At 40.5% G+C, this 17,631-nt stretch overlaps 1 protein-coding gene across 5 annotated transcripts in view; it reads left to right on the top strand.

Moving 5' to 3' along the window:
* Positions 1 to 17,631, top strand: part of col7a1 (collagen, type VII, alpha 1) — a 173,119-nt gene that overhangs the window by 61,136 nt on the left and 94,352 nt on the right. For all 5 annotated transcript variants that reach the window (XR_007933886.1, XR_007933887.1, XM_051921176.1 and 2 more), the window contains exons 29-37: positions 6,523 to 6,669; positions 6,857 to 6,976; positions 8,354 to 8,503; positions 9,717 to 9,853; positions 13,073 to 13,199; positions 13,426 to 13,569; positions 15,344 to 15,519; positions 15,596 to 15,640; positions 17,584 to 17,610. Coding sequence is in view for 3 of the 5 variants with exons in the window: in XM_051921176.1 (XP_051777136.1) it covers positions 6,523 to 6,669; positions 6,857 to 6,976; positions 8,354 to 8,503; positions 9,717 to 9,853; positions 13,073 to 13,199; positions 13,426 to 13,569; positions 15,344 to 15,519; positions 15,596 to 15,640; positions 17,584 to 17,610 (1,073 nt within the window). In the remaining 2 variants the exon portion in view is untranslated. The remainder of the gene's footprint in view (positions 1 to 6,522; positions 6,670 to 6,856; positions 6,977 to 8,353; positions 8,504 to 9,716; positions 9,854 to 13,072; positions 13,200 to 13,425; positions 13,570 to 15,343; positions 15,520 to 15,595; positions 15,641 to 17,583; positions 17,611 to 17,631) is intronic.

The following is a 17,631-nucleotide window of genomic DNA, read 5'->3' as shown; positions in this document are numbered from 1 at the left end:
TTTAACGGCAGCTGTTTGCTGTCAGTGGGGCAGATTATGTTTTAAGTGTTCACTGCAAATGTTTAAAATTTCATTTAAAAAAACTGACCATTTATTGCATTGTCTTGTGGAAGTGAAGAAATAAGTCTCTATATAATGTAATCGTCCAAGTTATTTGACAAAGTCCCAGGGAATATGTGGGGAGCCAACCAGGCCATCCCTTTTTATTATGAATGCGCAAGTAAACAAGTGCATGATGGAACTCCATGAAGACTACAAACTATAATGTTGATCCTCTGCTCTTTCAAAGTGCCTTCTTTTAAATAGCTCACTCCTAGAGCAGGTCACTTCCGGGAGCTCTGTCCTTGTAGGGTTAGGTCCAAGGAGTGACACTTCCTTTTGGGGCTGGCCCAGCTTTTATAAGGCAGCAACGGAAAGTGCGTGGCCTTCTCGGTGTGCGTTATATTCCCTTATTGGGTGTCTCCTTGGAGCTGCAGGAGGAAGGGACAGAACAGTTAGCGACAGCACCCCCTCTTGTTCCAGAGGGGCATTACCTGCTTGGTTTGAACCCTGAAGGTGATCATCAAGCACCTATGTGTGACAATCGCTTCTCCCAACTTGTGAAAAGACAGTAATTCAACTACTCTCTGTTTATTCACATTATAAATGCATTGCACCATGGACCTTGGAAGCTTCAGCAGTAGGTCTGAGCCTAGGATTATGGGATGGATATAGGCTCCTTGTTACACTGACTATCAAGGTAGGAATTATTCTCTATAGATAATCCATCTGAAAATGAGGCTAACATTCACACAGAAAGCAAGCAATCTAAAGACACTCTGGTAGCTTTATTGTTTTGTTCAAATTGGTCCAGTAGAAGTGATGTGGGATATGGGAGTGTGTGTATGTGAGAGTGTGCCCTGTGACAGACTTACTACTTTTATGAGGACCAGTGGTTGCAGTGGACCGGCACACACCAGTATGGATTACTGGCAGCTCTCAGTTTTACACAGTAGTGTACTAGCAGTGTTTTCAGGTGTACTGGTACACAACACACTTAATAAAATTTCACCCCACAATTCCTTGAATGTTAGTGGCTGCACTTGATACTCCAAGATGTCCCCAATCCCTGTTCATTGATTGTATTTCAGTTTATTGCGACACTCAAAATGTCAATCATATTTTAGTGTATCTCAGTGCTTGAAATTCCAAGAGGGTACCACCGTCCCTTCTCATCAATTGCACATTAGTGTATCGAGTGTTCAAAACTCCAAGGGGGAACCCACTCCTCTCTTTGATCGAAGCAATCAAACTCAACCAGAGGGTACCAGAACTTAAGAATGTCCACATCAGGCACTGACTCGGACTCACTATTGCTGAAAAAGGCAGAGATTTAAAGCATTGTTGCATTGGTCTACAGGCTCACCAGACATCTTTAATTTCCTTGGCTAGTCGCACACCAATTCCAGTGTCCCAATTTATTCTTAAGAAATCTTTATTTTCTCTGTATTTTACATATAACTAATTTAAATTCAAGTGACCAATGCAGATGTTAATATCTAATTGCTGCACACAGATCTTTGCTAACTATGTATCAGTGCAATTTTTTAAAGGTCATATCAGTTGTATTCAAATAATCCACAAGATCTATCCAATCAAATGTGTTATTGCTGTGAGGCTCATGCCTGTGTTAACACATACACAGGCTAAATAAGTTAGTTTAGTAGTGTGGGTACTCTGAGAGGAACTGAACATTAGGGTCTTAGATGGAAACAATCAGCCTAGCATCTCCATCATGTGCTGTTAAGAAGAACGAGAGGCAGTATACAAAGAATAAATAACCAGAAGATGAAACAGACAGTAAGTTGGAAATCCTAGCCTAGTTCAAAGCCCAAACTTAGACCTGTTTGTAAATGAAACTAAATCAGAAACCTATACTGGTAGTTGAAAAAGTCAAAGTACTAAGTTGTTCCATCTATAATCTCAGATAATAAGGAAGTCAACACTCCCAGTCATGCTTGGATATGAAAACCATACAATCGTATATATACAAAAGACACAAAATGGCAGAGCCCATACTAGACAATAATGGCATTGCAGAAGACTGGAATGATTTTTAAAATTAATTAAAAATGCTTTGAAAGTGAAAACTTTCAGAGAGTCTTGGTTCATGGTTCAGTAAGTGTCTCATTGCTGTGATAAGCTCTATGCAGAAGGCAAAATGGAGCATGAATGGTTAAAAAAATTAAATTTATTTAATTAAATGTAATAGGCAGTCACCATTAAGAGCAGAACAAGTAATTAAGCAACTAATTAACTAAAACACTACACATTCCTTTTTAAAGAACTTGAGAACCTAAGCCAAGAAAATAGCCTATTAATAGAAACAAAAAGGGGTTAAACTATGGGTTTGGTTTGCTTAAAGAAATACCATCCATCCATCCATCTTCTTCCGCTTATCCGATTTCGGGTCGCGGGGGCAGCAGCTTGAGCAGAGATGCCCAGACTTTCCTCTCCCCGGCCACTTCTTCTAGCTCTTCCGGGAGAATCCCGAGGCGTTCCCAGGCCAGCCGTGAGACATAGTCTGTCCAGCATGTCCTGGGTCTTCCCTGGGGCCTCCTCCCGGTTAGCCGTGCCCAGAACACCTCACCAGGGAGGCATCCAGGAGGCATCCTGATCAGATGCCTGAGCCACCTCATCTGACTCCTCTCGATACGGAGGAGTAGCGACTCTACTCTGAGCCCCTCCCGGATGACTGAGCTTCTCACCCTATCTTTAAGGGAAAGCCCAGACACCCTGCGGAGGAAACTCATTTCAGCCGCTTGTATTCGCGATCTCGTTCTTTCGGTCACTACCCATAGCTCATGACCATAGGTGAGGGTAGGAACATATATCGACTGGTAAATTGAGAGCTTTGCCTTATGGCTCAGCTCCTTTTTCACCACGACAGACCGATGCAACGGCCGCATTACTGCGGACACCGCACCGATCCACCTGTCGATCTCACGCTCCATTCTTCCCTCACTCGTGAACAAGACCCCGAGATACTTGAACTCCTCCACTTCAGGAAGGATCTCGCTCCCACCCTTAAAGGAATACTCTGCCAAAAAATACTTATTTTTTATATGTTGCTTACCATGTGTATTTTGTAGTGGTGTCCCAGAAAAAAATGTAATCTCATGATTCCAAGATGAATAGAAAGAAAAAAGTTTATGATTTAATACAAACTAAAGGTGATCAATGCTGTACAATGGCAAACAAAGTGAAAAATGACCATAATAATCACACAATCCACATATCCATTATCCAGCTGTATCCTTAAAACATGCAAAATGCATGCTTTTTTGAACTTTTTGAACTGAAGAAAGGACTATGGTGAGAGGCGGGTGTGCCATTCAAAAATTCCTTCCCTTGAGGCTTTAGTTTCCTATTTACAATGTGCACTGTTTATTCTGGAAGTATCTATTTAACAGTGTTTTAACCAAAGAGAAGGTGTTTTGTTTGTTTTGAGCAAGCATATCGCGAGTAAACCAATGGTGTTGCAAATTAGATTGCGTTTTTTTAATAGCAGATAAGTAAGATTATGGATTGTGAGGATTTACTGTAAATCTCCATAACCATTTAAAGCATAAATCTCAGTGACATACAGAACCGATTGATTATTTTTGCTGCACACTACTACATAGTGTGCATATTTTTGTGTTTCATTTAGATTTTCTCTGTTCCTCAGTTGTTTTCAGCATTCAAAAGTCAATATGTCAGGTTAAGTTGTGACATAGATTATTCTGATGTTAATAAGTAGGAATATATTCATAAATGTGTCCTGCAGTGTACTAGCATCTTATTCTGGTCTTGTTCAAACATTAAGCTCCCTCTGCCTCGGATTGACTCCTACTCATACAGGCTTATATCATAAAAGATTGGTTCAAAAAATGAATGAATAGCTGGTGGGTTTGATGGATAGATCAACAGTATCATTTACCTGTACCTTTTCAGTCAGAGATTGTGTGAGAAATGTGGGCACTCTAGAGGGGATCCCATACTCAGAATAATATCAAGACAGTTGTTAAAAAGGATATTTATTAAGTAACTTGGAATATGTAAGGAAGGGTAAAAAGAAGGAGTAGTAAACAAAACAAAAAGTTTAACCCGAAAAACAAAGGCAATGCCACTCTGAGCTCTCCTATACTCTTCTCATCTGTCTACTAGACAACAAGAGTCCTGGCCACCACATCTACATGCAATCACCAAATTAACCAGCTCCTTTCTACTCCCCAACCTTCCATTACCAACTTCACTGATGTCCAGGTCACCTCTGTTCTCACAGAGACTCCTTCAAATGCTGCAGTCACCAGGGGACTCTGTAAGATCCTTAACTATTGTTGCTCACTAGGAGCTTACTGCTGATAGAATTCATCCCCTGGTGTGATCTTCAGGCTGGTTAAGGGTTTCCCGTCCCAGATGTGTACTACAGTAATCCCTCACTTATCGCGGGAGATAGGTTCCAAGGCCGACCGCGATAACTGAATTTCCGTGAAGTAAGGACACTATATTTATTTAATTATTTAACGTGTATTTGGATGTTTTTAAACCCTCCCTGTATTGTTTACAACCCACCATTTACTCTATTAAAAACAGGGACAACTGTTAAGCAATATGAAATCGGTAGATAAGTTTACACTTACTGTATAGCGAAGTACACGTAGCAGCTTGTAGGCGGTCATGACGTCGTCGACCTTGTTGCAAAGATTCCTAAAGCAGATTCCATCCAGACTACTGCCTTATCACATCCACTTGCAACTCGTTTTGCACCCTGGTTAAAGGACACTGCGGCCGTAGATCTTATATGCTTTTCCTCCTTTTTAAATAAAGAGAATCGATGTCCTGCAGCGGTGTAGCTGTTCCCTTCCTTCAACATATCCAAAACTTTTACCTTTTCTGCAATCATTTGCATCTTCTGTTGGTGCTTGGACACAGCCCCTGAAGCATTAGCACGTTAATGATGAATGAGTGAGATGAGACTTCCTGGTTAATGCAACACTCCGTCGCTGAGCCAATCAGCAGCACACAGGAACTTAACTGCGTGCTTGGGTAGCTTCTCAGCCATCTGCCAATAGCGTCTCTTGTATGAAATCAACTGGGCAAACCAACTGAGGAAGCAATGTACCAGAAATTAAAAGACCCATTGTCCTCAGAAATCCGCGAACCAGCAAAAAATCTGTGATATATATTTAAATCTGCTTACATATAAAATCCGCGAAGTCGTGAATCCGCGAAAAGTGAACCGCGAAGTAGCGAGGGATTACTGTACCTCAAAGTTTTCACTGCCAATGGACTTTCTGCTACTGAGTGAATTGGTGTTGCATTTCTTACATGCTAATAATGAACTGCAAAGGACTAATAATTAATGGACAGCATATTTTTATGTTTTACGATTGTACTTTAATCCTTGCGAAATTGGATGGAGTTAAATGACAAAGCAGAGAATTTGTGTCTGCATATACTCCTAAGCCCTATATATTGCTTTCATATACAGATTAGAATAAGTATTTGTTTTTACTAATAATATGAAGGTAAATCATAAAGTAAAAACAATTTGAAAATTACGAAGTAACCGTAATGGATAAAAGTTGACACAATACAACACGTTCGTGATGACTTATGGGTAGTTTAAACACATACAAGTAAGTGCTCTGCCATTAATCTAGTTGAAGCCAAGGTGAAATTAACATGGACAATTCTGATGCTGAATTGCACGATTGCTGAACAACGCACCATAGCGAGATTTCTTTAGGCAGAGGGAGTAAAGCCTGTGGAAATTCACTGAAGGATGTTGGCTCAGAATGCAAAGGAAAACAACTTGACTCAATGAAACGTTTATGAATGGGCAGAAAGGTTTAAAGCAGGAGGATCAAATGTAACCGCCGAGCTCGATCTGGCTGACCATCAACATCGCGCACACAAGCCCATATCGACATGGCTAATGCCTTCAACAGAGAAGACCGATGGATGATGCTGTTCGCTGTTGTAGCACATTTGGATATCAGTTATGTTTCTGCACATGTCATAGAGCATGATGACCCGGGGGGCCACAAAGTTTGCGCAAGGCAGATACCCAAATAGCTTACTGATCTGCACAAGCCACCATCCGATGTTGAATTTTCACTCTCTGACCAAAGAAATCTCATTACAGTGCATTGTTCAATAATTGTGCAATCCCGTTCACGTTCATTTGACATTGGCTTCAACTAAACTAATTGTAGAGTGCTGCACTGTGTGTGTGTTCACAGTACCCATAATCAATTGCAAACATGTTATATTGCATCAGCTTCTGTCTATTGCAGTTTCCGCATAATTTTTAAATTGCCTTTACTTTTTGATTTTACCCTCATATTTCACCATTTTTTTGTTTTTGCTTTAATCTAACTGTTTTATATTTTGATACTCATATGTTGAAAGTGAGGCTTCATTTTCATTACCTTCCATGTTCCTATTTTCTACATTGATTTCTCTCTGTCTCTCTTTCATGATCCTAATCTGCAGGTGGACCAGAAACAAGCCGTCTTCTTGGAGGAAACGTGAACTCTTTTGATGTGGAAGGCCTTCGTCCAGGAAGCCGCTACACTATCCGCATTGTAGCCCTTTCAGGGGACCGAGAAGGCGAACCTGTCGTAGTGACAGCCAGTGCTGGTATGCTGGTTTTTGTGAGGTTCTCAGATTTGGTGAGATTACCTTGCACAGTTCTAGTTCAATCATGTTCAATAAATAACATTAATGGACACACAGTTTTATGGGAATCCACATTAGGTAGCAGAGTGTGATTAGAAATCAGTTCCAAATGATGATGAAGGCTTTGAAACATTTCATATTTCTCCAGCCCCTCTACAGTCAATAAGTGATCTGCGAGTGAAAGAAGTCTCAAAGAACACTGCACTGCTGTCCTGGAATCTGGTACCAGGTGCCACCAGTTACCTCCTGAGCTGGAAGCATCCTCAAGGTGAGCATGGGCCGGTAAAATCTCTAAGGTACATGCTACAGAGCCAAAATTCAAAAGTCACATCACACCTGACTGCTTAGTGATTCTTTTCCAACTTTATGTTTTCTTGTAAATTCAAACATGAAACACACATAATGATTTATGGAAGCCCAGTGGTGCCCTGGTTAGACCTGTTGCCTCATAGCTCCATTGTTTCTGGATTTCATTCCCAGCCAGGTAACTGTTTATGTTCAAGGCTTGTCCAGTATCAGAAAGATGAATAGTTTAGGCATGTTCTTCTGTCTAAATTGACCCTTGAGAGTAAGTCTGTATATATGACTATGCCTTGCGTTGAACTAGTTTTTCATCGGTTGTCGGATGTTGATGTGATTGGCTTTTACCCCTTGCAACTATGGAATGCAGTAAGGGTCTCCTTCAGAAATACACTACAATAATAATATTAGTGATTTCTATAGCATGTTGTATGCATTGATTTTGTCACTGACTGATGGAATCAAGATAATCATAAATCATCCTAACCTGACTTATAGTCAGTTGATTAGAGAGGAAACAAAAATTCCAAATAACAAAATTCCTAGAGAAACCTCTGGAGGTCATGGTCTTTATTAATTAATACAGTCATAGTCCATCTGGTCTAAGCCAGCCAGATACCCATTCTGTTTCTGAGTTTTCTACAATATTTTACATTAAATGTCAAATGTCCAGAATTGTGACAGAATACTAGGGTCTGCTCAAACTACATTTGATTCTGATGGTGGCAGGGTCTCTAATCCATACTGGCCTCAAATCTCATAGAACAGATTGAAAATTTTCCTCCAGCACTAAAATACCACTATTGGATTTTAAGAAGAACAAGAACATTTTAGACAAACACTATTAATGGTCTAATAAAAGTAATCCAAAGCAGTTTAACCTGTTTCAGAGTCACAGTGCACAAGGCAAGATACAGTCTGAGACAGAGCACCAGCCCATCTAGAGGGTCCATTCACGCACATACCCACTAGGTCAATTTAGAGCCTCCAATTAACTCACGCTGCACATTGTTGCAGTTGTGGGATGAAAACCCAAACAAGATGGAAAGAACTGAAAAAGACTCCACATGGGCATGACAAAGCATGGGATTCTAACCCAGGCTGCTGGAACCATAAAGCAACAACATTAACCACTGCACTGCCCTCAAAAAAATATTATTTGTTAAAGCAAAAAACAGTTTTTCTATTTGTATCTTGAATGTATGATTAGACTCATTTATTTGCATTTTCTCAATCTTGACCACGGCAGCTCCAGCAAAGGTGGAATCAAAAGCACTTCTATAAATTAATGTACTGAATTTCGATATAAGATACAGTATATTGTTTCTTAATTTCTGTTTTTTAGACCGTCAAGTAATTCAGAGGATTTCCTTGCCTGGGACGGTATCTTCTCATCTCGTGACGGGGTTGCGTCTGGCTCGCCTATACTCTTTCTCTGTACAACCAGTTTTTGACTCGGAATTTGGCCCTGAAACATCCGTTCAGGAGAGAACAGGTGAGCACATGTCAGGCCTCTTGTAAATGCTTGGTTCCTTACTTCTAGCCATAGCTGCTTCTCTATTATTGTATATACATGTTTGGTAGTCCAAGAAAGGCACATTAACAATGGGTTTAGTGAATTCATTTTATCTTCTTTGTAGGTTACAAGGGGCACACTGGTGCTTTCCTAAAGCCAAATAATTTAACATAGACACAGAAAAAAGTAAAAAGATGTGTTATACAAAAAAAGAATAAATAGCAGAGCACGGGTTCTTAAAGCTAAAGGGTACTTATTCAACAGCTGAAAAGAACAAACAAAAACCCTACAACCATTGTGATCCTCCCTATAGAGTGTCCACCCCTGTCTGTCGGGTAGGTTGGCTGCCTACATTCCCACATATTAAGTACCTTGACTCTCTCTCTTTCCTCTCTTCCCCCATAAGTGGAGTGATTACTTTTATTTCTTCTTCTGACCCCACAAAGAAGGGCTGATATTTAGACCCCAACTAGGAACTGCTTCCTCAGTATATCCCCAGATCACTGCTGGAGTCAGCAGTGGTCTTTAATTTCTCGGGTTGTCTGGCTGGCACTGCCCTTCATAGTTCCAGATGTCTTTGCAGTGCTCAGTCCCAAAACCACTTGAGGGAACCCAACCTATATACAGTATCTATTATGATAAGTAATTGAGGGTAATGTAGCACAAATAGCCTCTCCGCTGCCACCTCTTGCACTGGAGGAACTCAGACATAAACTGTCTTTCCTCTGAACCCCCATATTCTGGAGCATCTTGCATAAATATGAGGTATAGCGCTTGTTAGTCATGGTAGTCCACTCCCCTTGGTTCAGCCATCAAAGCTACTATTATTATACCCCAACCAGGGCATCTAGTCCATGTCTTGCCCAATACTAGATGCAACTGATAGCAGCCCTGGCCTCAGTCATTTCATCTGTCACATCATAATCAATTATTTTCTCCTTATTTGCTATCTTGCTTTTTTGTAGCTACTACAGCATGTATAATTGTCATATATTTTAAATAAGAGTGAAGGACCTAAATAACTTGCTTTGCTACAATCCTCCATCTTTTTCTATACATTTGTAATTCACGTTTTTCAGTCATGTTCATGATAAAGGAAACACACGTATAAGATAATAGGCAAGGGCAACCAGTATGTGTGAATAGCTTCACAAACTGTCCGCACTTCTTTCTTCCACTTACCTTCCTGCAGCATGTGGGGGTATTCAGGCGGACATCATCTTTGTTGTTCATGGGACCCGTGAGAATGCTGTCAATGTGGAAGCCATCCGCAGTTTTGTCTACAATGTAGCTGCAGCCTTCCCACAGCTTGGACCTGATGCGGTACAGGTAGGTTTGGAAACTGACACGATAAAACATGGCAACTGACTTGAATTAGTGTGTGGTGCAGGTGAGGTCAGTCAACCATAAATGCCCCCCATCATTATATCTACGTTAATATCCATGTGAATTTCCCATTGGGATTAATAAAGTATCTATCTATCTATCTATCTATCTATCTATCTATCTATCTATCTATCTATCTATCTATCTATCTATCTATCTATCTATCTATCTATCTATCTATCTATCTATCTATCTATCTATCTATCTATCTATCTATCTATCTATCTATCTATCTATCTATCTATCTATCTATCTACAATAAGTGTTTGCATGTTGGAGTTATCATTTATATTAATAACTCTCCGTCATAATATCTAAATTAAGGCTGCAATATATTGCAGAATTTAAATCAAAGAAGCATTAGTTCAGCCTTATGTATCACATGTAGGTATGCTATTCTACGGGCACTACATTCTGGCAGTTCACTTTCCCTTATTACAATCACCACGAGAACAGCATACGAGTCACTGTGTCAATATGTAATTGTCAGTCGGTGTCAGTATGTAATTGTATGTCTCTGAATGGAACAGTCGTGTCCCTCTGCTAATACTTCTCTGTAATGCTGTTGGGCAGCACAGTGGATAGCAACTCTGCTTCACAACTCTGGGGAGCTGGTGGTGGCTCACCGTATGAGTGAAATTTTCACGTTCTCTGTGTGTTCATTTGGATTATGTCCAGGTATTTTACTTAATTCCCACATCCCAAATTTGTGTATGCTATTCTATTTGGTGATTTTAAATATTAACATCATTATGGGTCAGTTTGTTCAAGTAAGGATGCCCTTATGGTGGACTAAAAGTGCTATCCACTAATGCTGCCATTGTTGGCTCTGTCCCCCCAGTGACATGGTAATGGAAAAAAAAATCAGAAAATGAATAGCTGGACATAATATAAATGAGTGCAGCCCAGCAGGTCTTGCACATTGGTGGTTTACTTTGCCCATCTAGTTAAATCCATATTTTTTTATTTTTCTTTTACATGGAAGCTGTGGTCACTCATGCAAACTAATTCTAGGACTTTACAAATATTCCCCCATGTTACGGGAATGTGTGAACAAAGTCGGTAACTTCCTGGGTTTGTGTAAGTACAAACTCAATTAAACACGCAAAACTTCACAATGACTGCTATGGCCAGCGGGCCGCCTCAGACCCCCAAACCCAAGACACACCTCCACAGACACCCGGGTTTAAATAATCTCTTACTTTGACAAAATATCTCCAAAACAGGCTTCTTCACATAGCAACATTGATATTTTTTCCCTTTCTCTCTGTTTTGCTTCCACTCCTCCCCAGGCAAGCTTTGTCCTCATCCTCTGCCAACTGCAACTCATCTTTGGTCTCTTTACATGCCAGACCTGGGAGTACTTCTAGTGCCACAATATTGCCTCCAAAGAGACAGCTTTTAGGTATTGAGGAGATTTCATAGAGAGAATGGAGAGATGAGTGCAGCTATTTTTTGAAGGAAGGTGTGACCCTTGGGTGATCGGATCTAAGTCACTTCCAGTTACAGAGCAAGTGCTTGCTCATAGGCACTTTGTTTTGTCCTTCAAGGTTGCTACTTGTTGAATTTTAGCTTATTATTCAAACTTGGGTGTCCAGCTGGCACCTTGGTCAATCATCTTATCAGATAAGGTGCAAGGTTGCATTCCAAAGTGTTAGTATGAGCTGCACTTTGGCCATTTTTTTCTGGAACGTAGGTTCAGGGAAGGTGCAGTTGGATTTCTGCATCCTCATTAAATCTGCGGTATTAGCAGGCCTTGTGTGCCACTAAAAACCTAGCAAAATGGGCAACCCCCCTCTTTGTGCTACAATATCCTTCAATTATATCAACCTCCCGACTTGGAAAAGGGGGAAAACATCCCTTGTCTGGATACTCGTCAGTCTACCTGATCAAACTATTATAATGCCTCTTGGCTGGGTAAGGGAACACCAGCCATCCTGCCTTCCACAACACTACATGGAAGACATGTGGGTGTTGATGTTAATTAACCAATCTTATGTCAGGGGGAATGACACAAATATCAAAAAGTAATTGTCTACATGCTCAAAACAGAGTTAGCTACAAGAATTCAAGAAATGAATTGCAGAGTCAGTTTATCACCAGACGCAAGCATATGCTGCCAACTGTATAGACACAGATTGTCACCTGCACAAGACAGTGGTGTACTCAGGCAACAAAAAGGAAGGAATTTATGGTGCTTGTATGGTAGAAAATGAACTTCATGTAGCTTCCTGGAGGAATAAAAAATGCAGTAGAAGAAATTCATCACTTAACCATTGCTGTTTACTAACCTAATTCAGCACACCTTTCAGTATTCCCTGTCCCCTTGCCAAGAACTGCTTGTGTTAAATTCTATCAACTAAAGTTCATACTGGGATATCTGGGGATTTATGGTGAGGACAGCCCAGAAAATTTTTGGGATGGCTAATCTGGGCAATTATCAATAAACATGAGTGAAAGAAGCTACTGATTACACTTTGACAACCATACTACCCCTAACATGCTCAAAACAACTAGATAGATAGATAGGTAGATAGATAGATAGATAGATAGATACTTTAGTAATCCCAAGGGGAAATTCACAGAGAGAGCACATTGTATATACGTAATGGTTCTGGCTATATAATATATATCTTAATACATAATTCGCCAGCCCACCCACTCACTCACCCACTCACTCACTCACTCACTCACTCACTCACTCACTCACTCACTCACTCCGTCACTCACTCACTCACTCACGTCCGAAGCCGAATGCGCAGTTGCCCGAAAAACCTTACGAGACCAACATCGCGGCAGGCGGCGGATTTACGGCCGCGAAAATTCAAAGAGAAAGGCGACTTCGATTAAAGCTCTAGAGGCCTGAAAGGCGATTTCGACTACAGCTCGAGGTCTAATTACGCATTCATTCAATACACCTATATCAGGTTTGTGGTGCTTATACTTATTACTATTCCACTCGTGCCCGTTTCATCTTACGTTGTTGAAACGGGCTCTTTGTCTAGTAGGTAATAAATAGTTTGATACCCTCAGAAAAGATCTAATCTGGCTGCTTTTCTAACTTCCATTTGTGAAATTCATTTTATTTACGAGTTTTTCTCTTCCAGCCTGATGTTTCCTTTTCTTTGACATCTTTGGTTCTTGGCATCCTTTTTACCACAGATTGGTTTAGTGGTATATAGCTACCGAGGTCGGAGCTGGGCACTGTTGAACCATCACACTGAGTCGAGCAGCTTCCTCCAAGAAGTCAGAGCCATTCCCTTTGATGAAGCTAGTGGAAACTCCATAGGTAAATCCCTAAGTGTTTTCAGAAATCATGCTTTCAGTGTATGTGATTTAGCTCTACTTGCACCAGATGAGTGAGGTTTGATGAGTTTTCTAGCTTTGCAGTGAGGCTGAAATAAACTTTTATACACATATCAGCAGCATTTCAACTTCCACCACATACATTCAGGTATGTATAACTGTGGTCACGCCATGTCCAGGTATCAACTAAACTCTGCTTTTCCCTACAGGTGCTGCGTTAAAGTTCACCCAGGAATACATGCTTGAGGCCTCTGCTGGACGCAGAGCACGAGTGCCCGGGATTGTCATCGTGTTGGCTGATGCAAAATCAACGGACGATGTTACTTCCTTTGCCAGAGACATGAAATCTGCTGGTGCGTTTGTGATGCTGTCAGTGGTGAACTGGTTCTACTGGGACAGCGTCACCTGCTGATTCATGGTATTACTGCTAGGATAGCTCCACGGTGCCCATAATTTATTTACAGTATTTCAACCCGTGCATTTTCACCACACCCCAATTCTTTCTGGATCTTTTCCTGCACCACCCCTGACATATTATCATACCCAGTATCCTGAACGCCAATGAGCCAGATTACCAAAATCTTACAAAAATGTGGCTACTTCTTCTAATGTTCAGCACACATGAAATGTTGAAACATCTGTCTTATTTTCATTATGAAACTAATATATTTACATTAAGGAAGAATTATCCTGCTTCTTCATAACCCATAATTCCTATTCATCTCCACTTACTCTAAACTTCCTTCCATCAAAGGACTTTCATGTCTGCCTCCCATTTTTATATTTTATTCTTTTGCCAGGAAGAGGACATTAAAATCTTTTTTGTTGTCTCTTCCAGGGTCAGAGGTGAGCAAACAGAAACTTAAGTGGCTACTAAGGCAAATGTCCTGCTGACAGACCCTGATAACAATACACCCTGCAATCCTAAATCACATTTAAGTGCTAGGACCCATTATTCTGCTCCAGGTTACACAAAGTGGCTACACACCTTTAGCTAATTCCTTGTCATGCTAATTACTTGACATAATCCGATTCCAAACCTGAACCATGCAAATACATTGTGCATATCTGATGGCCCCTGTTGCCCAAACACACCACTTTTGACCGAGCCTTTTAGACTGGCCCTGCTGGAGTGCCTTCTTGTATCTGGATATGTCCCCTTTGTATTCTGGAGCTCTCCATTTCTGTACAGCCTGCTAAATTACGTTTAGGACAGTCTTCTTGTGTGATACACTGCATCATGTCTAAGACACTTTAGCAGTACACATCTTCACAGCTTCAGTACTGGAGTAGTGACATAGTGTTCTTGCTGGACCCCAAGAAGCTCCATCGTGTCCTGTATCATCTTTGTGATGAGGTCATCCTCTATGTTTCACCTTTTGCCTGAGTTTATTCCATGTCATCATTAATAGAACACACATCTTGTATATTCTTTCCATATAAGAGTAGAACGTACTCATGGTGTCCACTGTCTTTGCATTGTTTCAGTGCTAAATGATTCAGATATTATCCTATTGCTGGAACACATGGAATGTGTACATTCTGTCTACCTTCCTTTGTCTCACTGTATTGTTGTAACGAAATATTCCTGATGCCCTGCCTTTTCTCTCTACTTCTTATAGTCAGAAGAATCTTGGGGCCCCCTCATTGCTGTACAGATGTGACACCTTTTAATTTAATTTCACTATTAATACATCAACAAAGGCTCCACTTTGTCTTATAATACCGTAGGTAACGAGCATCACCTTGTTTTATGGTGACACCGGCAGATAATAATATGCTGCTCACATCTTCCTAAGTCTCTCTTAGCTGGAACTCCTCACCATTATTTCTATCGTTGTTGACGTGACAAATGAGCACACAAGAGTCCGTCCCTAAGAGTAAAGTGTGGTCAGTTTTGCAAAATGAAATGTTCAGAAGTTTTGTAAAGTTTCCTGCCTGCTTAATATTAAATATTAACATGCTATCCCTGGATTGAAAGTTGTACTGGCTGCTGAAATTACATTAGAAACTCAGTAGACTTTCTGAATATAAATGATCGAACTTTCTCTGTTTCTCTCCATAATACTGTTTTTTAAAAATTAAAAAATCTTACTGTGACACCCGTGCATTTCTTCTTCTCTGCAGGGCTTTACGTCTTGGCTGTGGGGACAGGACAAGCTGTCCATGAGGAACTACTGAAGGTGGTGACTGACAATAGCCCCACCAATTTGCTCTTCACTCAGGACACAACAGATCTCGGCAAACTGGAGACAGACCTGGCAGACAAGATTTGCACTATTAGTGCAAATGGAGGTTCAGAGGTTTGGCTCCAATTTGTCAATGTAGAAGGACGTTGTTTCTTTTAAAGGAGCTGAACTTACTCTTTGTACCTTATAGATTCCAGGACCCAGACCAGAGCCATGCACTGTGCAGTGTCCTAGGGTGAGTCCACTTTCTAACGCCTATCTCAGAACTTCTAATCCTTAAATTCTGGCTCTCAATGAAACACAGAAATAAGAAATAATCGCAGTTATTCCAAATCTTGTTTCATATTTCTTCAGTACGATCAAAGGCAGTATACCAACTGAAACAGGCCAAGTGTATAGAATGGCAGCGCTCGTTTGAATGAACTGCAAGCCCCATTTTTCCATCTGATCACTTTGCTGAGTCGATTAAAGGACACAGTGCCTACGAATAACCCATTCAACCGAGGCATTATTACCGACAAATTAAAAAATGAGTTGGCTAATTTTCTTTTTTCTATAATGTCACCGAGCTTCAGTCAAATTAGTCAAAACATTTTTATATATTTATTTATCCTTTTGTTGGGGGGTTATCCCTAAATATTGATGCTGTAAGTCAAAATGTCCTTTCTTACTGGATACCTACTACCCTAGATGTACAGTCCTGCCAAATTTCAGCTTTTAAATGGAAAAGAAAGAGTGTTTTTGTTGATGAGTGAATGAGTGAGTCATGTTTGCATTATATAATAGACTAGCCATCTACTGCAGCTCTGCCCACTTAGTACTGAAACAGGACAAACTTTAAAAATCAATAAACTAAAAGGTATCGTTAACTAAGCAGAGGCAAGTTACGCTCCAAAACACAGAGGTAAACCGACTCGCCACTCCTGACATTATGCTTCCCCCTCCCCTTGGCCTGCTGCATCTCTCTCGGATTCGCGCAATAAATTAGTACTACAAGCAAACTATGATACTTAGTGCAATGAGAGATGTCGCAAAATTAACCGGAATGTTCAAGCAAATTCTAGAAAAAGCCAGTTCTAAATATGTTAAGTAGTTCTCTCGTTCACTAGCTAAGCGAATGTAAGGTACATGCCCCGAGGCTGGTGCGTGAATGAGGAGGGCCCCCTCCCCTCGGCCCGATGCGTCTCTCTCGGATTAGAGCGAATATATTGCTCCTGCAAGCGAACTATGATACTTAGCGCGATGAGAGAAGTTGCAAGATCAACCGGAATGTTCAAGCAAATTCTAGAAAAAAGCCCAATCTAAATCCGTTAAGTAGTTCTCTCGTTCCCTAGCTAAGCGGATGTAAGGTACGCCTTGAGGCTGACACTGAGTGAGGAGGGTCCCCTCAACTCGGTCCTCTGCCTCTCTCTCGGATTTGTGCAAATAAATCGGTATCTTCAAGCGAAATATGATACTTAGCCTGATGAGAGAGGTTGCAAAATCAGCTGGAATGTTCAAGCAAATTATAGAAAAACACCCAATCTAAATTTGTTAAAAGCGGACAGACATACAGACAGACAGATGTTGGATTTTATATGTAGAGAGATTATGTAAATGCACATGTAGATTTTTTCTTTTTTTTTTTTTGAAATTGCAGAGTTTTTCGTTTTGGTCCAAGGGGAATAATGTCCCATAAATAATTAAGATTCCATTCCGAGAGTGTGTGAGCTCTGTGATAGGCTGGTATCCTATTTTGAGGCAGGTTTTGACACTTGAGGCCCTAAAATGTATTAGGCAAGGTCTGCAGTGGATGGATGGAGGATGTTGTAATACATAACCAGTTGATAAAATTCAATTTTCTTAGAACATACCGATTTATAAATAGAGTAGAGTATACAACCAATGAGAGAGCATCAAAAAAAAGTGCTCCAGGGTTCCACTTATAATAAAAACACCATAAAAAGTAAACTCACAGTGCAATATCTTCCATTCATACTTCTTTTTGTTTCTTTGCTATGTGATAGATGATAGCAATCAATACCCTGCCATGAAGAGTAACTTTTAACTGAATAAAAGCACATAGTTGGCTTCTTCTTTTGCTGAGTAATACAGACATTTTGTTTCATTATATTTTCTCTCTCTTATTTCTTCTTTATCTTCCCATGATACCAACAATGTTTTCCTTGTCCACTGAAGGGTGAGAAGGGCGAGGCAGGCGAGAAGGTAGGAATGGCTCTCATTGTA

Source organism: Erpetoichthys calabaricus, chromosome 18 (assembly GCF_900747795.2).
Source record: "Erpetoichthys calabaricus chromosome 18, fErpCal1.3, whole genome shotgun sequence".
Classification (NCBI taxonomy): Eukaryota; Metazoa; Chordata; class Cladistia; order Polypteriformes; family Polypteridae; genus Erpetoichthys; species Erpetoichthys calabaricus.
Note: the sequence above shows the minus strand (reverse complement) of the source record. Positions and strands in the feature narration are given on the sequence as shown.